General features: G+C 37.6%; 1 protein-coding gene across 1 annotated transcript in view; it reads right to left on the reverse strand.

Moving 5' to 3' along the window:
* The window catches only part of LUZP2 (leucine zipper protein 2), a 155,915-nt gene extending 130,568 nt beyond the window's left edge, over positions 1-25,347 (reverse strand). Inside the window, exon 1 of the mRNA XM_038137851.1 lies at positions 25,020-25,347. Coding sequence (XP_037993779.1) covers positions 25,020-25,081 — 62 coding nt within the window. The 5' untranslated portion in view covers positions 25,082-25,347. The remainder of the gene's footprint in view (positions 1-25,019) is intronic.
* Positions 25,348-26,392: the final 1,045 nt, after the last annotated feature.

The raw sequence follows: 26,392 nt of genomic DNA on the forward strand, positions 1-26,392 counted from the left end.
TTAAAATTACATTGCCAGAACACATAGCATGCTTTAATTTCTTTTTAAAAGCCACTTCACGAAGCTCCAGGTCCATTCAGTGACCATATCTACTTAGATTAGAGCAAGTACAGTTAAATTCTACGTATAGAATTAAATAATTGACAAATCGCTATTCTTCCGACAAAATTGGTTTTTTAGTTCCTTACAAATATACAGTGATTAACCTGTCAAAATGAGCTTTCAAACTTATTTGTCTCATTCACATCTACTTGCAAAAAGTAAAAAGTGAACCTTAACATTTACCTATATTCTAAGTTAATAAAATTTATAGGTACAAAATTTCTGCCCCAAAAAAATTTCTGCCCCTGACTGTTGCCAGTCAGGGTAAAAAAGGGATTTTGCATATTGATGTGAATCAGATTTCTAATAAGCTTTAGCATCTTGAGTACTGTGTGCTACTCAGTACGAAAAAGACAAGGAGGTATTGGAGAGGATCCAGCAGAGGTCACAAAGGTGATGAGGGGTCTGGAGCATCTCTCCTAGGAGGAGGCTGTGGGAGCTGGGCCTATTTAAACTAGAGAAGACTGAGAGGGTAATGCCACTGGCAGGGCTACAGGGTGTACCCAGGAGCTGCATCAAAGCTGGATAGCATAGCTCTGAGGGGGGCTAATCAGCCCAAGCTCTGGCAGTGCCTTCAGCCTATGCCTTAGCAAGCCTTTAGTGATTTCAGCTCAGTGATTTTCAGCTCATGAGTGATTTCAGCTCGTGGGCTTGCTAGGCTCGGCTGGGGCATGCAGCAGGCACTCGGAAGACCAGGAAAGAGAGGAGAGCGCTGTGTGAGGTTCCAAGACAATGTCTTTATTGGTCTTCTTCGTAGCTCTTTCGCGGGGTGTCTCGAAGGGTCTCAGGGACAGCGGCTCTGACGAGCCGGGCAGAAACAGGGGTTTATATAGGGTTAGGGAGGATTGAGAATTGTCCAATGGTAAGGGTTAAAGGAAAGTGACCTATAGCCTTACAGAGAGATAAGCCAGGGTCCGAGAGCGGGAGAGAGGGGCTCCTATTGTTCAGTCATCCTGACTCAGCATTCTGCCTCTGAACGCCAAGGCAGGTTCGCAGGGCCAGTGCCTGCTACAAGAGGGCATCTCATTAATGCATATAAATATCTCAAGGCCAGTTGCCAAGAGGATGGTGCCAGCCTCTTTGCAGTGGTGTCTAGTGACAGGACACAAACCAAAACACACCAAGTTTCACCCCAACTTGAGGAAGAGCTTTATGCCAAAGTAACAGAGCACTGGAACAGCTGCCCAGGGAAGTCATGGAGTCTCCTCCCTGAAAATGTTCAAAACCCACCAGGGTGCACTCCAGTGTCACCTATGCCAGGTGAGCCTGCCTTGGAGGATGGGTTGGACTAGATGATCTCCAGAGGTTCCTTCCAATCCTAACAATTCTGTGATTAGCTGAGATCTCATAAAGTGAACATTACTGAACACAACTTGACACTAAGCAGGAATTCACCAATTAAAACATATTAAATGATTTGAGGTTTGAGGAGATTGGAGTTTTGTTTTTAACTTTGTGTAACTGTCATATTTTCTGGAAAAATCCCTTTGCCAGGATTTTTCTCCTGGGAAGCTGAGAAGCCTCAGAGAAAAAGGAAAACAATATTATCTCATTTGCTTCTCCTGTGTTTTGCTGCTTTGGAGATTGTTTATCCAACAGATGGTTGTTTGATTGGTTTCATGTGAATTGTTTTAACTTAATGACCAATCACAATCCAGCTGTGCTGGGACTCTCAAGAGAGTCACGCGTTTTCATTATCATTCTTTGTAGCCTTCTGTAAGTATCCTTTCTCTATTCCTCAGTATAGTTTTAGTATAACATTCTTTAATATGATATAGTATAGTAAAAATTATAAATTAGCCTTCTAAGAACATGAAGTCAGGTTCATAATTTCCTTCCTGCCAAAGGGGACCCCAAAAAATACCACAACTTTGCATTAAATCACTTTTCCAAGTATGAACATTCAGTAAATTACTGTGCTCTACAGTACACATTCTCCATATTTTCAATTTTACGAAGTACTTATAGCTTCATTTGCTGATTTCTTTTGTCAAGAATCTCAAGAACACGCTGAATTTTAAACACCACTTGTTTCCCGTTTTGAAATAGTAATCAAACAAAATATCCAAGGTGAATGTCTCCAATTTAGCATTTCTCTGACCAATACATTTACATTTGTAATGATTATTAATTTAATGATTTGTATTAATGTCATTTTGCTTAATATGCTCATTAATAAATGAAAAAATCCATTGCAATATGAACTTTAGATAATTAATGAATTTTTTCTCCCTGAAACTGCCATTGCCATAACTTTCACTCTTAATACTTTTGTACTTCATGAAGAGTCACTGCTAAATACTGCCACATAAATCTTATTCTTATGTTTTCCAAATACTTGCTTGACACTGTAATACAGAATTTACACTGTTCAGGCAGAATATTGAAAGTAGTCTGTTCTCTCAACAGCATCAGCTGTGCAAAAAGTTACTTCTATTTTACTGTGGTCCTTCATAATAAACAGGTTTTGCTATGCTTAGTGTTTTTTCAAGCATTGGCGGGGATACATCATATATACAACATAGAAACTACCTAAATATCCTTTAGCTAGTAGAACTGGGGAAGAAAGCTTGCAATGTGCATATTTCATGGGATGGTTTGGTGATATCCATTGAGTTCGACAGCAGGACTGTTCCATATTTTAAACATTTCCAACTGCTTCACAGTGAATTTTCACAAAACAATCCCAGAAACCTGAAGTATTTTGTGCAGAAGCAGAAATTCTGGGAAATCACTTTTTAATGCTGAAAGGAATGCATGCTTCATCTTGAGACTCAGGACCCAGGTTTTTACTCTTCTGCTGCCTGCACTGGTGATCCTCCTGACTACTCTCTCTGCCTCCTGACCCTCTTCACAGGTTCAGGATAGCTCCAAGAAAAATTCCTGCAAACACACACCAACTATGACTTTTTTTTTTTGGTGGGGGGAGGACTCAACACACTTCCGTGGCTTCCCCAATCAAATGTGTACTCAGTCAATTTTTAAACACAGAACATTTCCTTAAGGAAAGCATGAAAAATTTGATTCCCTACTAACATTAATTATAAAAAAAAGGTTCAACTTGACTTTTCTTATTTAACCAAGATCATTTTGTGTTCCAAAACTGAATTTTTGAACAATTTCTGGAGTATAAAATAAGGTCTAACTTTCAGGACCCAATATAACAATTTATAGCAACAACTCCAAGAACTCACAATACTATTTTTATGAGGTCTTACAAATACATTAGTATGAAATATATTATAGGCCTCTAAGATTGCTGAGCTTTATGCAAGGTGGGTGACAGTGCTTTCTTACTTCATTCTGTTGGAAGAGAATGACTGACCATTCTGCTCAGGTGCATTAAGTTCCCAATTTTATTTCAATCAAAATGTCTTTTAAAAGTACAGGGAATGGATTCTGGACCTGAAGCTACTATTTTTCTGGAACAGAATACAGAAATTTCAGATTAACCCTAGACCAAAAAGCATTTTGTCTCTAGTTCCACAATTAACTTGCTATCTCTTAGATACTTTTATAAGTCAATTTTCAACTGGTTTGCTAGCTCACATTTTACCCCTACAACAGAGATGTCCTCTGCTGTGTGAAGCATTTTGTCTAGTCAATTGATGCTGTTGAACCCTCAAGCATTTTTCATAAACATACTCTGAAGAACAGTAGAAAAAAGAGAATAAAATAAATAAAAAATAACAATCTCATAGAAAAAAGAGATGCGGAATTAGGAATACATCCCACATTTTTTGAATTCCTGTTTTCTGTACTATTTGATATTTTTCCTGAACTTTATTATTCTCTCAAGAGATCAAAATTACTTCAGTCCTTTTGTAACTCTATGCAAGGAGGTTTTATGAGAAGAAATACAGAAAATAATACAGAATGAAACAGGTGAAAGCAAAACTATCTGGCTTGCCTTCTGTTGTTTCTTACACAGAAAGTTTAAGCACATTCTACATTATAGAGTATTTTTACAGTAAGATTAACCCTAAGGTGGAGACAAACAAGATGAAATGATACAGAGAAACTAAAGAAGCAGCAGATGCCACCACAGAATCCCAGCAGAGGCACTGCGAAACACTTCCAGTCCTTTTTAGGAACCAGAAAAACCCAAGTACATGAATTACTTTTTCTGGCATAATTTCAACAATTCAAAGAGTCAAGATGCTTAAGCTTTCAGTGAGAACCCTAAATATTTTCTGCCTTAAACTAACTCACAAACATACTTTCACAGTACTACATTACTTCCATAAACCACTTCCATAACACCTATGTAGAGAAGGAAGGGGGAAAAAAATCATCTTTCAGGGATTATTATGCTTGTTAGCCATTCATTAAATAAGAATTCCTCTACCAAGAAAAAAGTTCCAGACAGAATTGTTGCTCCAGAAATGCTCCAGACATTACCATTCCTTCTACACAGCAGAAAAAGCTCTCTCCAAAGAAACTCCCCAAAGTCAGAAATATCACAACCTCCTCCAAAGAAAAAACCCCAACAATGAAAAAAAACCCAAAACACAACAAAAAACAACCTACAGCACCACCACCCCACAAAAAAAATCCAAACCAATCAAAACCTTACTACCAGAGAACGAGCTTCTAGCAAGTTTTGTGTGCCGTTTTTGGGGGTTTTTGGGCGGCTTTTTTTTTTCTTCGATTTTGTTTGTTGCTTTGGTTTGGTTTCATTTAATTCTGAAAAGAATGTATTTTCATTCCAAGGAAGTTCATAACCCACCAAAAAGTCCCTTCTTTAATTTAGAAAAAAAAAATCTTAGTACTAACATGGAAACACTTCTCTGAAAAACTGGAAGACATTAAACCAAATGACTAAGCATTAAATTGAAATGAACAAGTCTTGAAAAAAATCTGTTTATCTACATAATGCCTCTTTCACGCCAAGTCATAATCCCCATTTACTCTCATGCTACCTAATTAATATATATGCTAAAACAGTTCATTTAATAATCAAGCCCTTTTTCCTGCCCTCTGTCCTCCAAAACTGGTTGATTGTATAAAAAACATAGAAATAGAGAATGTGATGGAAGTTATTTGCAAGAGTCCGTTATTTGCAAGTAGTTCTACTATTCTGAAATAGAAAGAATTGGAGCTGACCTGTTTTTGCAATGAAGGAAAGCAGCACTGATCCATTTCTACACCACAGCAACCACAATCTGCACAACCAACTTATGAAAAAACACAAATAACAAAAAGCTGTGGAAAGGTAATGCACTTGTTAATATATGAATTATAAGAATGTTTTCTAACATATACAAAACTTCTGCACAAAATTTCCTCACTTTCAGGTCAATCTCTCTACTCCCATCACAGATAAGACCATTAACAAAACCTTACGGGGAAGTCAGTACAGTTATCTAATCAATACAGTTATCTGCTGTTGAAATTGTTCAAACAATTTTTCTTTTCAGTTCCCAACAGAAGAGTTTCAATATGTCCCCTTTAATAGCGAAAATGAAAGATATTTTTTTATTGCAAAGCTGAATAACCCTCCCTCAGAAGTAATTATTACAAGCAACAGCCAAGCCAGCATGAAACAGAAAAAGCAACATTTTCACTTAAGAGAAGTGAGGTAGGACCAAAATAGCTAAACATCCAACATAACAAAGGAAACTTCATTATACAGTCTTTTTACTTTCTCTCTTCAATTTTTAAGTGCACCCCATGAATTCTCTGCAAGCGTTTGCATATACTTAATCCTTTCTCCTCTACATATATATATACACATTTAGCAAAACATGCTCCTAGAAATTATAAAAATTACTTCTACTGCCTCTGACACACAGGCTTGAAAGCTAGGAGTCCATTATGCAATGGACCCTTCTGTAAGGGGGAGAGGAAAGACACTATCTTCCCAACTAGTTTGGGTCTACCAGTCTAAATTAAATTTCAAAGTCAGGCCTATTTTCATGGTATCCTTCAAAGTCTACAATCTTAATAATTGCTTAAAAATCAGAATTTGTTAAACTACAATCATCTGAGATTAAGTCTAGCAAGTTGCTTCTGTCTGATGCTGAAGGCAATGTAACTGCTCAGTCAATACCAAATATAGTGTGGCAATTACTTTAAACCTGAGGATTAGTTTATCCTTGCGCACAAAGGTCAAAATCATTATAGTCTGTATTAAACAGCACAATTATAAATACAAATTAATGTTCTGAAGATTTGTTCACCCTGGCTCTGCTTAACAGTGTTACATGCTGTGATGTTTAGTCACATTAATTTGCAATCTTCATGTAACATTTACATGATCTACCAGCACTCACAGTACATAATACCAGTAACATGAGACACGTGCAGAACAGGGCTGACAGAAGATGCTCCAGCTCCTGAAACTGGCAAGTGTTTGTGGTAGAGCTATAGCACAAATTTCAATGCATAATCCTGTGAGAATAGATCTTCTTAGAGCTTTTCTAGATAGAACTTAATAAAGTATTGTTCTTAAAATTGTAACTAGATTAAAATGAACGGTACACTATTAAGTCTTACTGATTTCTGATTCTTGGATGACATTGTAACTACTGCTTTAGATCCTTAAAGCAAATGTATCTTATTAAGCATAAAGAACGTGTTTTGCACTTGGCTTTTTTTTATATCTTTTATTAGTTACATTTTTTTCTAGTAGTCTAGAAAAACCACACCTGCACAGAATCACAGAATCAATTCGGGTAAAGACATCTGAGGCAGAGTTCAACCTTTGATGGAACACCACCTTGTCAACTAGACCATGGCACTGAGTGCCACATCTAGTCATTTCATTAACACCTCCAGGAATGGTGAATCCACCACCTACCTGTGAAGCCCATTCCCACGCTTAACAATCCCTTCTGTGAAGAAATTCCTCCTGTTTTTGAACTTGACTCTCCCCTGGCACAGCTTGAGGCTGTATCCTCATCTTGTTGCTAACTGCCTGTGAGAAGAGGCTGATCCCTACCTCGCTATAAACTCCTTTCAGGTTGTTCCAGAGAGAAATACGGCCACCCCTGAGCCTCCTTTTCTCTGTGTTAAACACCCCAGCTCCCTCAGCTGTCTCTCACAGGACTTTAGACTCTAGACCCTTGGCCAGCTTCATTGCCCTTCTCTGGACTCATTCCATCACCTCCATGTCTGTCTTGCAGTGAGGGGCCCAGAACTGGATACAGGACTCAAGGTGTGGTGTCAGCAGTGCCAAATGCAAGGGGACAATCACTTGTCCAAGGCCTTGGTCCTTCTGGTCACACTGTTCCTAATACAAGTCTGGATGTCACTGGCTGCCTTGGCCAGCTGGTTCCTGTTCAGTTGGCCACAGACCAGCACCTGCAGGCTCTTTCCACTGGGCCACTTTCCACCCCGTTTCCCCAGCCTATAGTGCTGGGAAGGGTTGTTGTGGTTGAAGTGTAGGACCTGGACCTTGCTGAACCTCATGCATTGGCCTCTGTCTGTCTATCGGTCTGTCTGTATTTCTGTCCTGTCCAGATCCTTTGCCCTTTAGCAGATCAGCACTCCCACCCATCTTGATGGATTACAGGGGTCTATTCTGCTCCCCGGCCCTGCCTAAAAGCTCATGGGGTTGATTGCCCTGAAGATCCTGGTCTTTTAAAGATTGAGGCAAAGAAGGTGTTAAGTACCCCAACTTTTTTCTCATCCTTGGTCACAGTGTTCCCACTCCACATCCAATAGAGAACAGAGATTTTCCATGGCTCTTCTTTTGATGTTAATGTATTTATAAGAGCTTTTCTTATTATCTCTTACAGTGGTGGCCAGATTGAGTTCTAGTTGAGCTTTGGACTTTATGATTTTCTTTCCACATGACATAACATCCTTGTAATCTTTTCTGAGTCTTAAGCCTCTTTTTATTTTTTCCCTGAGTTCCTGCAAAAGCTCCCTGTTCAGCCAGGCCAGCCTTCTTCCCTGCTGGCTCATCTTGAAGCACAATGGGGATGGCCTGCTCCTGCACCAACAAGATTTCTTCCTTAGTATTTCTTTCTAGCTTTCCTGGACCTCTTTGTTATTAAGGACTGCTTCTCAATGGATTCTCCAAACCACTCTCCTGAATAGGCCAAAGTCCACCCTCAGGAAGTCCAAGATAGATATTTAGCTGACAGCCTTCCTTACCTCCCCACGATTCAAAAGCCATCACTTCAGAGTCACTGAGCCCAAGACAGCCCCCAGTCACCACATCTCCCACCAGCCCTTCTCTTTTTGTAAGCAGCAGGTCTAGCGAGCCCAGCAGGCTCCCTTACCAGCTAAGTCCAGAATTCCTTTCCACACACTCTAGGAACCTCCTAGACCACCTTCTCTCTGACTTCCAGCAGACATCTGGCAAGTTAGTCTCTCAGAAGAAAAATAGCTAGGAATCATGGAACATTAGCCAGGTACTTACAGAATAGTTCATGTCCCTCTTCATCCTGGTTGGATGGTCTATAACAGATTCCCAGTCAGGGTATCTACCTTGCTAGCATTCCTGCTGATTCTCACAGAGGCTCAATCCTGTAATCTATACAGTCAAAACACTCCCACAGAGCCACCCCACTGTCTCTCCTTGCTTGCCTGAAGGGCTTGTAGCCATCCATTGCAGAACTCCAGTCATGTAAGTCACCCCAACACACTTCCCTGATGGCAACAACATCATGTCCCACTGCACATCATATAGCATTTCTATTCAACAACGTGAAGAGAAGAATCAAACAAAATTAAAAGTCTACATTGAAATACCTTTAGAAAAAAGTTCTAATTAAATTGATCTCAACTACAGCATATCAAATTTGTAAGTCACCTAATGACTGTACAAATATCTTGTTACATGCTATGATTCTGGAATTATGGTTTACAAGACATTAAAAGAACAGAAGGACATTAATTCTTCCTATAGTTTCTACAAAAGCAATCCTCTTACTCTCTGTTGAATTCCAAATTGACTATTCAAAGCTAAGCCAGAGAAAAGAAATGAAACATCTAACTGATGTTTTATGGTTAATAATTTTGTTTAATGATACTATGAATTGTCTTTTCAAAGCCATCTGATCTGCTGGTTGCCTCTACCTGTGGCTCTTACATGTTTGTCTACACATAATGCTGCTCCTGCCTGCACTTGTGGTTTTGTATATTATCAGCCCTTCAACAGAGTTGGCTAAGATTCTGCTCAACTAGTGATTAATTTGCAAAAATTAAAATGAAAATGTTTAGTCTGTTAAAAATACATGAAATAAATTTCTTAGAAGAGAATTATAAAATACACTCCAGCATTTCCTGTAACAATGAATAAGGGGAGTCTACAGCCTCAGATCCCTTGGGCTCTCCAGCAATGTACACTTCCAGAATAACGACCAGCAATGCTGTGCACAGCCTCCACAGTCCTGTACACTCCAAATTTCTATCACTTCTACCTTCTTCTCCAGTAACAGTCCTGTTTGCTAAAGGTACAAGAATAGAAGTTTCATAGAGGCATGAAAAGCAGTAAAATCAGGTTTGCTGTTCGTTTTCAGTGTTCCTGATAATCAGTAAAGTACAATTCTTTTAGATCATCCAATGTACCTGTATCTGACAGACTATTTAGAAAAATAAATGTGAGCATTTTAAAGCTGTAGAAACAATCTATGCTAGCTTTAATTGTTTTATATTTCCTAATTCACTAGGCATCCACCTTAGTCTACTCATGCTAGATATATTTCAATATTTTGATCAGTGTAGAAAAGCCGCCCACACTGTTTTAAAAAATGAGTATTCTTTTCAATTGGTAAAAAGAATTTTTTTTTCTAAATTGGAAATGCAATTTCTGAAGAGAAGAAAACAAATCTATTTCTTTTTAGTCAGTAATATAGGTTGCTGCAATAAATTTAGGCACACCCTTTTAAGATTCCAAGTAAAAATAACATATTATTCTGCTATGCTGAATATTCTATTGAAAAAAAAAAAAGTTGAAACAACAATCAAATATTTTTTCTTTGCCACTGATTTTTAACCTGAAGTCTTACCTCAATTTGACTTCAATTTTATAGTCAACCCCCTGCCCAGCTATTAGCTGGGTATTTTTCTGACAAAGTAGGTGTACCTGTAACAAGTTTGGTATACAGTATCATGTAAGCCTACACTGAAATGGAAAACAGCAAGGAAGTCTGATTCATACAGTCCTTTAAATAGTAATTATATAGTTCTACTGAACTATATAGTTATTATTATAAAATCAAATTAAAATTAAATCATATAATGATTTAGTGTCATGTTATTCAAGAATATACAAATACATTTTCCCTTAATGTTTTTCTTCAAGAAAAATTTAGCTACTGACCTGACTTTCACTTGGAAAGAAAGAGATGAGAAATAGCTATGATATGACATTGGAATGTACAAAAGTAGGAAAAAAATAAACATATTTTGTCTTTCTCTTATTTCCATTGGAAGGACAGCTATGTCATGATTTTAAATTAATAAGAAAATGAATTATTACACTCATTAGAAAAAAAACAGCCAGTCACATACATTGCATGTATTAAAGCCAAAGTTAATCTGCTGCCATCAAAGATTGCTAACCACACACAAAGTCCAAAACCAAAAAGCTCCTAATTAATGCCAAAACCCTGAAAAAATAGGTCTGAGATACTCTTCTGTATGATAGCAGCCTGAAAATTCACAATTCAAGGTGCTGCTTTTTTCCATGTACTTGCCGTAGAAACCATTTAACACACACTGTTCCACACACAATTTCAATAGCAGTTGGACTTGGAAATACATCCTTTCTGACTGCTGGTATTAAAACTAACCAGAAGAGTGGGTGGCTTAAAAATTGTCAGATTTGTGAGTTTAAAAGCCGTACTTTTTCATGGAGAACTTGTTTAAAAGCCTTACCCTGTCCTCATTACTCCATGAATGCTGTGCCGCTTAAATGGGTAGCACAAGTACTACTGGGACTGCTTTGCTATTCTTTTTCCCCCTGTACTTGACACCTCTGTAGCAATTTCACAGGTCTAAATCTATACTGTTACTGGGAAATTATACAGGCTATATGAAGAAGTTTGACAATTGCATCTGTAGCCTTTTTTAGCATATTGTTTTTTTCCCTTCAAACAGGGATGACTCCTCCTCCAAGCTGGTGCCCTCCACAGGGAGCCATGTCACTGACCTCAGACAGTGGGTCTTATATGGGCAGTATTAGCTTCTTTTCTTGGTGGCACAGATCCTGCCACAAAAAAATTAAATATCCAGATTCAATTTTCAACAGAAACATCCTTCAGCTATGATGTGCAACTCTTGCTATTGACATTCCACGCCCAGTTACTTACAGATACAGACCATTGTTTTTCCTTGCCTGTTGAATTCTAAGAGAAATGGAAATACAGCCTTGCCATGACAGCATTCTTCACTTTAGAATATTAGAAGGCGCATGATTAAGCTCAGCACTAATTTGATGAGTGCCGGTATTTCCCTTACTCATATTATGCAGAGGGCTAGCAATAACCTATGAACCACTCTAAACAGAAAACGTTAAGAAAAACACAAGGAAAACAACTCCCAAAACAAAGGCTTAAAATAATAAATAAACTGGAGCTGTTAAAGGTGTACCTGGGACACTAGGTATCTTGCAACTACTATAACACCCATTCAGTACCCATTAAGGTACTGAATTAAGGGCAAAATTAAGGTACCCCATGAAGCACAAAATTTTCATAAACATCATTCAGAAAATAAAAAGAAATTCCACAAACTTGGAAGAACAATGCCTTTTATTTCCCAGAGTAAGATGACTCTCAGAGAAATATAAAATGAAGGTAAGTTAGAAAGGTTTGTATATCTGAGAGCTCTTGTGCGTTTGGCAGTGGGACGCCACAAAGCTGGAACAGTTAATTCTTGTACTCCTTAGACAAATAAAAAGCTATAAAATTGCTGAAGAACCGTATCCCTCAGAATACCAAAAATTAAAAGTAAAATGGGAAGAGGGCAAAGCCTGAAAGAGTACTTCCATAACACAAGTGACAAAATCTTGTATCAAGAGTGTCCCTTTTCTCCTTATTTCCCCAGAATGAAATAAACAAAATGCATTAACTTTTCCCATACAACTCAAATAAATATGCTAGCTAGTTGTAAAACAAGAAACCAGTTGACCAAAAAAAGACAGATCTGTATATTATGCATTCCACAGTTACTGTTGTTCCACAGACTTTAAAGTGAGTAGTAAATCCAATGTGCATTAACAAAATAGAAAGACTATAAAGAAAGAAAGAAAAACTAGAATTCACTCAATGTATCTTCAAGGAGCTAAATATGAAGCAAATTTTAAAAAAATTAAAAAGCCAGCTTTCACACAAGAAGCTTTAACTCTGAGATTTTCTATTTTAGAGAAATTAGAGCTAAATATCTAAAGCTGAATTTAAAAAAAAAAAAGTCTGTAACTCTCTTATATTTAAATAAGAGAAGAATTATACCTTTTAAAAAAATTCGAGTGCTGTCTTGGTTTAGGTGCTGCTAAACTGAATGCCAACTTCTTATTCTCTTTTCACATGTGCTAGAAAGATGCTAGGATATTGTTCTGCCATCATTGGGGATTCATGAACTCAATGAATGATACAATGACTATGAAGGGATAAAACGTGTGATATATTTAGTAATTACTGAAGGTAATAAAATAATTGATTTAAAGCTACAGGCTGTTATTCAAATTTTACTTTACTTTAGCATAATCCTGCCAAGCCACTTAATATTCTCAAGGTTACACATCATTTGAACAAGGCAAACTCCCATGACCTTGCGTAGAATCCCAAAAGATGGCACAATGTGTGTGTTTCAACACACTGTAGGAAAGAAGAAGAGGCTGGTGGAGAAGGGGGCCATGCAGAGGCAAGGCAGCATTTTTCCAGGACAAACATCCTTATTCTAGTTCTTGGAAATAAGCACAATGCAGATCAGCTCAAGGGCAAGAATGAGGCCAAGAAGTGGGCACAGATTATAAAGGTGGGGATCATGACCACCGAAGACCTCTGAAGCCCTCTGACCCATTTCCAGAAAGATCTGAAAGAATGGACTGAGTATGGGAACCAACTTGAATAAAAAGTGAGAAACTTTAGGTTTTCCCACCCTAGAGCTATCTGTAGAAAAGTAACCCCATCAAGCTCAGGTTCCCAGCCTCCCTCTCCTTCTCTTCTCTTCTTTCCTTTCCTTCCTTCCTCCCTCCCTCCCTCTTTTTTTCATCTTGCCACACTCCCATGTGCTTATATAGTAGGACAGGTGCTAACATACCAATTTCCATGCTAATTGAGTAATTTATTAATTAAACTTTAGTGAGTTTTTTGTGGTCTCTGTGACTTTTGTCATCCCTTTTAACCATAAGCACCTATGAATCTTGGGTGCACCCTTCCCCTTCAGGATGGGATGTCACACCTTGATCCATGGTGCAAATCAGAGTTTTGGTGGTTTGCTGTTTTTAAGCTAAAATATCTAAAGTCAATGGTCCTCCCTCATTTTTAAGATTAGTATTTTAAAGATTGCATCTTGATGCAATCCACTATGAATTTATACACATATATACACATATATGTTCTAATATATTACTGAAAGATTATTCTCTTCTATTATCCCTGTTTCAATAACTGGAAGACAACTGAAGCTCCAAAACCAAACTCCATTTCTTATACATATCCTAGGCTATAGCAACAAACATGGATATACAGGTTTAAACAAAAAGAATATCAGTTTAGTTTACCCAGAAACATGCAAAAACATAAATAAATTCTGTTTTCTATGATTTTTTAAAAATTTCCATACTCCAAATGAAGCTGTTATGGAAATTCTAGGTCTTCTGGATATTTTAGGAAACAGGCATTTACACAAGCCTATTAAGAATGATTCTCAGACTAGCTCCAAGATGAAAACCCAAATCAAATTAAGAGGAAGCAAGTCTTACCATTCCCATAAACAACCATAGCTGCCTTTTTATGAAGGCAGGACTCCTCCATCAGTTTTTTCATTTAAATCAAGTTTTAATATATTAATTCCAACACAGGATTTTGGAAGAAGAAAACAAAGGAAAGAAAATAGGAAAAGCAATCACCCCACTTCTCTCCTCCACACAAACAAGAATCTGAAGCCCAACATAAGCAGCTTCATTTGCTACAAATTATCCTGACTGAAAACTATGCTGCAAGTCAATGAAATGATGGTAAAAGAATGAACACTCTTCTTCCATATTATCACAGAATGGGTAAAGCTGGAAGGGACCACAGTGGGTCATCCAGTCCAACTTCCCTGCTGAAGCAGGGTCTTCCTGGAGCACAGGGCACAGGACCATGTCCAGAGAGTTCTTCAAGAAGTCCAGTGAGGGGGACTCCACCAGCTGTCTGGGCCACTTGCTCCAGGGCACAGTCACCTGCACTGTAAAGAAGTTCTTCCTCATATTCAGGTGAAACGTGAAAGCACTGGAGCTCTGAAAAGATTCAGATCTTTCTGTAAAGAAGATTTGGAAGGTTACCCCCAAGAAAACCCTGCAAAATCTTCAGAGCCTGTTAAGATGAGAGACTTAGCAAAAGCACTCACTGCTTCACATCCCTGTGAGAATTATTTGGACCAGCTTCAGGATGCCAGATGCCGCTACAACGGGAAGTTATATTGATAATTGGGCCACGAAGAAACACACACCAAAATTACCAACAGCTGAGTGAGCACTTAACAGTACACCGATTGCTAAAGTTCCTCCTTCAGCAGTGTGACCTATGCCATAACGACAGGAACTAACAGCCATCACCAACACAAATATAAAATTCTGTTGAAATACAAGGAATTTAAAGAAAGTGAACATCATTTTATACACTGAAATGCAAGACTGTCTAACTCAAAGTGGAAGTTGGCAGAAAAATTCCAGGTTAGTATATTTGCCAGAAACAATGCTTGTCTCCAATATAATTTCTTGCATTTGAAGGAAGTGGCAGAATATAAAAAAAAAAACCCTCAATGTTACCTATAGAAATAATTTGGTATTTTTATCTGCAAAAATATAGTCAAATTTGATACCTTAGCTGTTGAAAAAAATTTCAGCTGTTTTGAAATATTTAATTCTGTAGAAGCATATATATATATATATATATATATATATATATATATATATATATATATGTGTGTGTGTGTGTGTGTGTGTGTTAAAAATAAACCAATGAAATTGATTACAATTTTGCAATTCTTAATTTCTTTTCATCAGCATCCACAATGACATTTTGGTATCTACTCCAGATGAGGAGAGTTTCTTACTGCCACTCATTTTCAATAAAGTAACAAGAATCAGGTAAGAGTTCTCTCCATCCTCATTAGTTATGAACACTCAGATTTCCACACATACACAGATACACGATTTATAAAACAGTGTTATCTGTAGAACCCCAAAAGTTTTAGCACTATTTATATATAATTTATGAAATTTAAAATGTATAGAGAATAAATATCTGTAGCAGAAGAACCTGTTCTATTGCCCAAAAATTGAAGTGAAAGTGCTAGGGTTTTTACCTCTTTCATATTAGGAGACTTTTAAGACATATTTTAAAACCGTTTTTAAGCTTTTATTTTAAAGAATTAAAGCTACGTCAACACTACAATTTCTGAGTCCTGAACAGTAACAGGAAGAGCCTAACAAGTCTCCTCCTCTCCAATATTGTCTCTCTACACAAACATCATTTTTTAAAATATTTTGCTTAAAAAGAGCAGCACCAGATGCTGTAAGTATCTGGTAAGGTACAGGTAAATAACATGTCTGTAGAATAGCATCAATATTTCAACTTATTCACTACACAATATCCCTTTTTATCTACTCCTTCTAACAGGCATTGAAATTAGACTGTTTCCCCATCACCCTCCTTTGGTATCTCATCTCATCCTAGCAGGTCCCAGAATGGCTCTGGCAGTTTCACAAATCTGACTTTGCAAAGTGATTTTTCTCAATGGTTTCCTTGAAAATCAGGTGGTTGAGGGGATTGCTCGGACATGTATGCTTGTTTCTGGCCTGTTTGGCAGCTAAACTTCTGAAAACACATCCACTTACTTCTCCACATGGGTCCTTGCAAATATGGACCCAAACAAAGACTCTGTTATAGATACTGAATATTCTTCTAAAGCAATGGTGCAAGCTACCTTAAGGATCCTTTAATTCCCTAAACCACTAAAGGAATTAAGGCAGATTAAGTTATTCCATACTGCTTCCAAGGTATCATCAGGTTTAATCTAGCGTGCTAAAAACTTCCATGTTCCTGTAATTACTGAATAGTGTTGGGAACAGCTTCCCATTACATTTAAAAGTACCATTTTAACACCTGACGTTACCAGCAAGATTAAGCAGCAAAGAAACATACGGTGTGAGTGAACACTAAAACATTTAAACCTGACTGCAGTATCAACTTCTGTACATCACCTATTTGATGGGAATGGCTTAAACAGTTACAATTATGTTTATAAGCCAGTGATGCAGTAGTCATCTCATACAAAGTTAACAGATATTCCTTAAACCCTTAGTTTTGCCATACATGTCCTGTGTATCTTCCTAGCTGTTTTCAGAAGCTATTTAAATTTTGTCAATTTAGGTACATATGACAATACTGTACACTATGACATTAAAACAGATAGAAATGCAAGGTTTTTTCTGAGTCTAATGGACTGACTATTATTTCTTTAAAACTGGTCTTACTAATTAATTTTTACAGCATTTTAATTCTTTCTGTGCCCAGGAACAGATAACAATCTGCCCTTGTGCCAAGGGAGCAGGAACAGATAACAATCTGCCCTTGTGCCAAAGGAACTCCATCTGAGTAAAAAATAGGGAGAGAACTAGGATGTTTGAAATGGGAACAGAGTAAAAGAAATACATTAAATTAAATTAAATGTCTGCTTTCATGAATTTTCCTGAGCCAAATACAGCACATCTGCGTACCGAAGAGCACAGAGTGGTTTTACAAGTAAACAAAAAAGCAGATGAGTCTCTATTCACTATCTATGTACTTGAGGACAGTGGTTTTTTCTTATATGAATGCACATATATTCATATATATTTATACATGAATGCAGTGACCTCACAGAAAGCAGTGTTTGAGACTGATTTTTCACCAAATTAAATTGCACAGGCTGCAGTAATTGCAACATTAAATATGTCTAAGGAAACAGAAGGAAAGCAGCAATGCTGTAATGGGTTCTGATCCTTCCTCATTTCACTGTCATTGAGGCACCATGGTTACAGATTAATTACCCAAGCTTGACCCTTTGCATTAAGCCAAATAATCTTATTCCTCAACTGAGGGTAAAATGAAGACAGCTGCAAGGCAAAACTTTCTAAAAGAGGTCAGGATGGATTCCTAAAAATCACAACTATTTGGTATCCCTCATGCCATTCAGCACCTAAAGAACAGTCTAAGTTTCAAAGAATATAACTCTTGTTTCAGAGTTTCAAAAGGTTAGCGCAGTCAACCAGCTGCCTCCCTCTGAAATTCAAAAGTCATCAGAATAGACTCTTTCAGCACACCTGAAAGAAAATCCATAGCAGATTATAGGTATTAAGCCCCTCAAAAATACCTGGTCCCTTGGCATATGTTGGCTCCCTTCACAGAAGGGGGAAGAAAACAAATCAAAACCAATAAAAAATCAACAGCATCTATTTTCAGATGAGGAAATAACAGGAGCTCCTGTACTCCTCACAGAACAGAGGGGTAGAAGTGCAGCAGGACTGATGGACTATGCCAGCCATTGATAAACAGTAAGAATACAGTGGCTATTTTGGACATTTTGGCACTGAAAATAACAATTAATTATCAACTGATCCATTTCATGATAGCTAAGGTTCAGCTAATAAAAACCTAAACATATTGCACCCTTGCTGAGTTTCACCGCATCCTGAAAAACACTTCTTAACAAAAAAATCTAAGTGAAGCAGTATAAAAATTGATTTTACTTCTACGTTTTCAAGAGAGACAGTCTCTCTTTGCACATCAAGCACACATTTCATTACACTGCCTCAGGAGGAAGAAACTTCCTTAACAATCTAATGCTACCCAGCGCACAGCTGCTGCTTTTCAGTCTTGTCAGCTCAATTCCTCCACATATTTTTTTTCTTTTCTCTTCCACATTTCAGTAAAATCTCAGGGGTTTTTTTCCCCATGTTTATTGCCAAAGACTAGCCTGAAACAAACACATGGCTGCAAAATCATCCAAACATGATGTGGATGATGCATCTATGCTGGGCATAGTGTAATTGCTGGGTTTATTGCTGCTCTTGGTTCACCAAGCAATTCTGAGGTACAAAGTCACAGCTCCTACTCCTGCAGCCTTTCATATCAACAAAAACACAATCACCTGAAGAACTGTATCAACTATAGAGAACTAAACAATATAAAGCATGTACAAACTTTTGTTTACCAGGTACACCAGGTAGTTTGTCTTCTTTCCCACCACCAAAAGAAGTTATATAAACACTCATAAAAACTACTGATGATTTGTTTATGTATGACTTTACAATGGTGAAATTACAGAGACTGGGCCCCACCACAAATCCCTGTTTCCCTTTGTTGCACAGAAGGTGTTTTGATGCTGTCAAAGCAAGAGCGTATTTCTGGGTCATGGACAGAAGTGTGTGGCCTGGAAAACCTTTAAATGGAGACATTAGAAGATATTCTCCTGCAGTTCCATCTCCAATGAAGAGGGAAAGGTTTTAGTTCTGCAATTACATGTGACTCAGCAAATACATTCTCCGTTTTCTAAGTGCTTCAATTTGTCCAAAGCAGGTTCACTTTGTTTTCCACTTCAATAGTTAACAAATGCAAAGAAAACCTACCTATTTCCTGCAAGGAAACTGACCACAAATTGACTAAATATGACCATTCAAAAAAACCAACAAGACTATGTAAACAGCTGGAAAAATCAGCCCTTGGGTAATACACATTAGCTGGCAGTAAATGAGTCTTCCTAAGACAGCACATGAAGACAAAATACACCAGAATTTTTTGACACTTCTCTACTTTTTTCCATAGGAGCTATTAATCAACACCAACAAGTAAGATATCAATAAATTCTGTACACGCCTATTTCTTCTGCTTGTAAGATTCATGTACTGATTTCTTTAATCATTGACTGAAATATTGTTTGTATCTACAAATACAGCAGAAAAAGAGGGAACACTACAAAAATATTGCTAAGATAAAAGCCAGTAAAAGTAAACATTAAAAAACACTGGAACTATGTAAAGGGGAAGATGACAAGTAAGGAAAGAGTAAAGAGTATCATAGAAGCTTAAAAAACATAAAAACTGGTATTTGATGAAATGTCGTATTTATTCTTCAGTATTTCTGAAAGGTACTTGCCCTCCAATGCGTTTGAAATAGCAAATACAACAATTCACATCTTAAACCTTTGCACAATATTAACACTGAAGGACGGTTTGAAAATTTTCTTTTGCTTTCCGACAAACATCCTACCTGACTTCCAAACAGAGAATATTTACAATCTGACCCTTACAAGACAGACAGCACACCCATTGTGCAAAACTAGACAATGGGAAAAAACACTGCTTTGACAAGTGGCATAAATGAGGTTTCTTTGTCTGCACAGTGGTACATCGTAAGGAATACTGTCTGTGAACAATTTTCTATTAAATAGAGAAAATAATACTGAGCTCACAATCTCACTGGAAAAGGGATTAAAATTTAGGTTAGTATATCCTTATCTTCTGTCCTGACTGTAAATTAATAAATGAGACACAGGAAAGTGTCAGCATTCTAATTTTTCTAAACACCTAAGAATTCACTAAAATGTCAAAAGTAACTCCATGGCAAGTCTCTTTCTTGGGCAGAAATGCATTGTACATAGCATAACAAGCAGAATTCCAGCAACACAGAAGATTTTTTTTTTTTTTTTTTTTTTTTTTTACTTTTTCTGGCCAAACTGAGACTTTCTTTCTGGATTTTTAGTTTAGGTTCATGATCTTAGATATATGGAGCACCATCAATATTGCCAATGCATTTTTCTCCGTTCCTTTGGCAGCAAGCTGCAAGTAGCTCCTAGTTTGCTGTGTTAGGCACTTTCTTATAAGTCATCAAGATAAAGCCATCAAGCCAAACATATTCAATGAATTTATGGAGTTGCACCACTGGTTTAAACATGGTCCACAACAAGAGCACATAGTTCACAGGTATAGTACGGCCACAAGTCACATCCTAAATACTACGTCTCTACCTCAAATATAAATCCTTACGAGCCATCAACCAAACAAACATCATCATCCACACAGATAGAAATCAGAAAGCTTTTAGGGCCCAGAAAATTCAGACAACAAAACTGTGAACTCTACACAGGAGAAAAATGGTATTTATTACCCCTGCATTTCTGAAAGAATTCAGAAAGCATGTTAAGAACCTACAGCAAAATAAGGTATCATATTTTCTCCTAAAAAAGTAGCCTACTACCACTGTGCAGAATTAATCTTCAGTTGTGGGGAAGAGAAGGGACGCTACTGGGCCTTAGTGCGAGTCCTCACAAGTGAGAATCAGTCCTGGCTTCCTGCCAGACAGAATGTTACACACTTCAAAATCTAAAAAGAAAGGCTCAATCTACTCTCATATCAGTCTAACTGAAAAACAGTTACTTTCAACATCTCATTATGTTTTTACAGCCAAAACGATATTAAAAACTAGAAACAAGGATTTTCAACTTTGCATGCCAGTACAGTAACATCAGACAGGTTACTCTGTATCTTTTCTTCAAGACACAGGCTGAGTTATTTACACACCTTTATCTGAAAGGAGGAAAAAATTATTTTCAAGTCCCTTAAAAATAATTACCAAACCCAACAAATGTAAAGAAAATAGCTGACCTTAAAAATACATCCAAGGAAAGCTCAACCATTCTCAAGCTTAATTAGGAAATTCATCATCTTTTTATCACTTCCAACAATAGACATAGACCAGATCAACACCATTCATTAATCAGCTTGAAATGAGCACACTACTTTCATCCTGCTACAAAAAAACAGAAGATGCATTATTCTTAAGCCATTGTATTACATTAGATGCATTATTCTTAAGCAATTTTGTTACAGATTGCTTTGTAACACCAGTGCAGTAAGACTGACAATGAACTGTACTTTTACCCAAAAAATTACCACCAGCTACTTCTCCACAATTCAAACATTCTGCCTTTTACAGCCCTGTTATTTTTACATTCATTTAATGAGTTGCTGTAGTAGAAATATAACAGTTGTTATTGAAGTGCATCTTGTTGTGCTTATGTTCTCTGCTAGGAAGCATTCTACTGCAATCAAATTATTCAGTGTCTTGTATCTTTGTCATATTTCACACATGGACAGAAAGGAATGCACTGTCACAAGAAAAAAAGAAGAAAAAAAAGGAAAAAGAAAAGGAAAGCTCTGTTTCACATCAGGCTTCTTCTAAGGAGTTGTATGTTTAGACAAAAAAATTTTGGTATACAGCATTTCAGCATTAACATTCAAATAATATTCAGAAAACTGTTCTTTTAGCTAAAAGTAGGGAGGTCTCACAAGACAAGATAATCTAGACCACAGTTACGGACCCCAATGACTGCCTTCATGTAAGATTCCCTTTTACAAGCAGCATTCCAGTCAGACTATTCAGGTATCTGGGACCACAAAAGCAAGAAAGTGGCCGCAGAGTAAGATCCTGAGCTTATTGTGCAGTGTGTCTACTCCCTGAACTCTCAGGGCAGTGAGACTCATTTCTGATGTCATATGAAAACCCTCTATTGTCTTCAGCATCATTTGAAAAACATCAACTTATAACATCTATCACATTAAATCTGCCAAAATTGAAATGTCGATGGAAATGTAAAAGTGGATGGGAAAACACCAATTTCATATTTTTTTCCAAGCTAAATTAATCTTCAAAAATGTTCCTCTTTGCATTTTGAGAGACAGATTTTAGAGCAGTAATTTTTTGCTTACACCACCAAACATACATGTTTAACTGGACAGACAAATTCAATTCAATCTTATGACCTCTCTGCACCACAACCAATCAAAAATATGATTAAGACTTATCGTTGTGTCACAAAGCCATACCAAAATCCAGTTTAGATAATGCAGAAAAGATCATTCATTTCAATATCATGAACTTTCTGTAATTTTATGGGCATTTGATTAACGTGTATGATTTTAGACCAAGTTTAGAAGTTACATACAGTTATGAAATATTGGTGATAGCTGCGTACTTTCCTCTTCTTAACAACGTTATCAAGTAAGAAAAGATTACATGTTGCCTTAACGAAGCTTAACTCCTTAATTCATATTTGTTTGCAATTAGGCTTGAAGACATGCTGAGATCTTTCAAATCAATCACCATAACATGATGCAAAAAGGATGGCATCACTGCCTGACAAGGAACAAAAATCCATGAGTTGTCCACCTCTGCAACAAGTACTGTGTTCACTCATTTCAGTACCAACGTATGAAATAGAGTGTAAACTTTTACAAAAAATAAATCCTCATGATGGAAAACTCTGTCCTGCAAAGTAAATATTTTGCCTTAGCTAAGCAATTTCACATGGAAAGATATTGTACCCTGATTTTTTGCAAGAAAAACTAGTCCTGCAATCCTACCTTGTTGGGTCCAACCAACCAATTAGGCATAGGTTTACAACAAGTATTAACTGCCAGAGCCAGGACTGCCGTCTGCTGAAGGAGATTAAAGCATAATCTCTTTCCAGTAAATGGCATGTTGACATCACTGCATTTTTTAAACCTCCTGTATGTGCTGTTGAAATGTTGAACTCGATCTTCTACACAGCCAGTTAAAAACCAAGTGACTGCTGAAGAGAGTAGACCAGGACTTTTATAAATCTCCAACTCTACAACAGAATTTCAGTCTCCTTCGTAACCCGATGACCAACCTGGTACCAAAACTCACTCTGCAACACGTACTATACTTGGGTGGAATTTTAACTGGAATTTCTCTCCCACTGATCATTTTCATCTCTCAATTACGTAAGAACATAAACCATCATAGGCCACAACACTGTGCTCCTACGAAAATATACACACTTCTCAGAATTATGACTTTCATAGTTAGCATCCACATGCCAATTTCAACTTCTTGATATTCTTTACAACTATTTTTTTGAAAGTTGAGGGAAGATTTGAATTTATTAGGTTATTTTACAACTATCCAGAATTAACTACGCTTCATTTCTCATACTGGTAACATTTGCTCAAGAAGATAAGGACTCAATTTTAGGGCTCTACACTAAAAACCTTGACTCCCATGAATGTTCAGGCAGTTTTTAAGCTTTCCATATCTCTTTTCTGTACAGGTTAATCTGCACAAGCTCATGCAAGATACAAACCTGCATCTGCAAAAGCAGGTTTGGTGCTTTTCCTCTCCCTTTTAACTCTTCTTCCAAGGATGCATCACTCTTTAATGAGCATAGAATTGTTAATCCAAATTAATTCACACGACTGCCAGTGAAAGTTTCCTTAGACCTTTTATTATATCAGAAGAATTGAAATACAATATATTCGTCCAAGGGCTATATTCCAAAGCACATCAGCAAGGCTCATACGGATCAGCACTGTGGAAGCCCGAACCAGAAATGTCACCAAAAAAAGTAGCCTCCTCGTGCCAGTAAAAACCCACTCTGAAGTAAAAAAGTTACCGGATAATTGAAGCAATTTCCTGATTTCTCCCTGCATGTGGACATTTTCCCGTTCAGAAATTTTCAATTATTATTTGCCTGTGTATGCAGCTCCTGCTGTCCCTTGCTTGACTATGTAGCAGGCACACTTTTTTTTCTTTTCTTTTTACATCTCAGTGAACACCTTATGTTTTAAGCCTTAAAACATGCAGTGCTTCTGCAAAAGGCTGCTTTGATGCCCATTTTACAGGAGGAGACACAGCATAAAGGAAAAAAGTCACATTTTCCTGAAAAATGCACGTGTGTATATCCTCCAAGAACATGCTTTAAAGACTCATTACTATTTATTACACACTTATTATGTGTTATTATTCCAACACAGCAGAGAAATACCATAGTCAAAATTTCAGCTTGATTTACTGATGAGGAACTGGAAGTTGAGCAGTCTAAACAGCAGTATCATAACAGATCTACTCTGTCCCCAACATTAATTTCTCATCTGTGTACATCAAGACAACGGGATAACGTGTCTCAGCTTTACTTTTTCTTTGCTGAACATATTATACTGACAACACAGACAATATACTATCTCTGAGCAAGTGAGCAGAACACATTATCTTATCAGAACACTGCATGGTCAGATCAGGTTTATTTTTTATCTGCAATAGATTTTGTTCCTATTTTCTCACACTCACACTTTCACAGAAAGGAATTATTCTACATTGCAGCAACTTTTTATACATTTACTGGCATTGAGATAACACTACAATATCTAACAGTAAAAAAAGTAAGTCCCCAGTCATTATTCAGATATAGAATCCTGAGAGGAGATTGTCCAATTGTTTTTAATTTTTTTGCACTCTATACAAGAAAACGTTAGCAATTCTCAGTTTCACCTGTTTGCCTTTCTTTACAATGAAATAGAGCCTGTCTGGTTTAACTGCTCTAGATATAAAGCTTACATTTGTCACTGCCTTGTTACACCCCACAAGCTGTGGCTCAAATTATACAGGAGCATCTCCTTCCCAGCATTAAAAAAAAACCCCAAAACATGGACCAACCAACCAAAAAACCCCAACAAAAACCAACCAAAAAACCCAAACAAACTAACAAACAAACAAAAAACAACCACCAAGAGAACATTTAATCTTGAGACGATCAGGAGCGGGAGCGAGACAGATAAAAATCAGAGACGATCTTTGCTCTAAACTTAACACCCCAGTAAGACCTGACATCTGTATTATTCCTCTTCAAAGCACTGAATCTGAGACAGGAAACAAAGCAGGAGCACTCCAAGGAAAACAGCTGTCGGTACTCACCTAGTGCTAAAGACCAGAGCAGGGAAGAGAGGCAGCACGTAACAAGCAGCGATGAATTTCATCCCGGCCCTCCTCCGTTCGCTCCGCTTCTTCACAGCGACTCCGTCCCCGTCTCTCCAGCCTCGCCTCGCCCAGGGAGCTGCGGAGAGGTTCCACCTCCGGCAGCGCAGTCAGACGGCGTGGGGAAGGGAGCACCGAGCGGGGTTCGAGCCCCGGGAGCGAGGTTCGAGCCCCGGGAGCGATGCCACGGGCGGAGCAGAGCCGAGCGAGCCGCCGGCAGCCCCGATCCCGCCCCGCCGGCTGCGCCAGGACGCGCCCCTTAGGGGCGGCCCCGCAGGGATTACGGCGTGATGCTCGGAGCTTCGTTCCGAGAGAGCTGCTGGGCACGGCCGAGAAATCCTTCCAGGAAGAAAAAAAAATACAAAATAAAATAAAAAAGAGAAAGCCATAATAAAAACGCCACCGGTATTTTGCGGTTAGTGTCTTTATGTGATGTGACTATGAACAAGACAGGTGATACGCAGGCAGGAGCTGTTCCAAGTAGGTGTCAAGCCCCAGAGCAGCCTGTCACTACACCTAGCCACGTGTCATTTCTGCAAAGCAGGAACACAAAAGCTACTGTTTCAATCAGGTGTTCGTTCACCCCATATCAAGTTGAAGGTAGGAGCAGAAATAGCTTCCAGAATAGGATTTAGAACAATGTCATCTCTAAAAGCCCTTCATCACCTGCAACAATGGGCAAGACCTTCAAAGAAATAAATACCCTTTGCCTGTTTCCTGTGTTTGTATTCTCCCAATCTTAATCATAAATTACATAAATCAGTAAATTTGGTTAAAAATGTTTTCAGTGTGTAGATAATTGCCTACCTTAAAGCAAGTTCATCTGATGGCAAATCATATGAAAGTATTACATTTAAACGGAAGGAATCTTTCTCTGCAAGACCGCAAAACCCCAGTCAAACAAACTTGTCTGCAAGTGAATGAATTGTGGTCATTACAAGAAAGATATCTGGTCACCTATGGGCTTCTCTGCTCTTACAAAAGACATCCAGAAACTACATTATACATCACAAGCATAAAGTAAAAATTTCCTTAGTTTAAACTGGGTATTCATTGCATTCAGCTGTTTATTGCAAAGTAATTTTGTATTCCATCACAGAAAACAGAAATTCACAACAGAAATTCACAACAGAAATTCAGAAATGAATGGAAGACTTTTTAAAATTAGTATTGTCCTTAATAAGATATGTACATGGTAAATACAAACAAAATTAATAAATTATATCCTTCAATAGCAAACTGAGAATGATGGGAGGTAAAAGAAAAAAAAATGAAAAGGTGATATACACAGCCAAAAAGGAACAAAATAAATA

The sequence above is a fragment of the Motacilla alba genome, chromosome 5 (genome assembly GCF_015832195.1).
Source record: "Motacilla alba alba isolate MOTALB_02 chromosome 5, Motacilla_alba_V1.0_pri, whole genome shotgun sequence".
Taxonomy (NCBI): domain Eukaryota; kingdom Metazoa; phylum Chordata; class Aves; order Passeriformes; family Motacillidae; genus Motacilla; species Motacilla alba.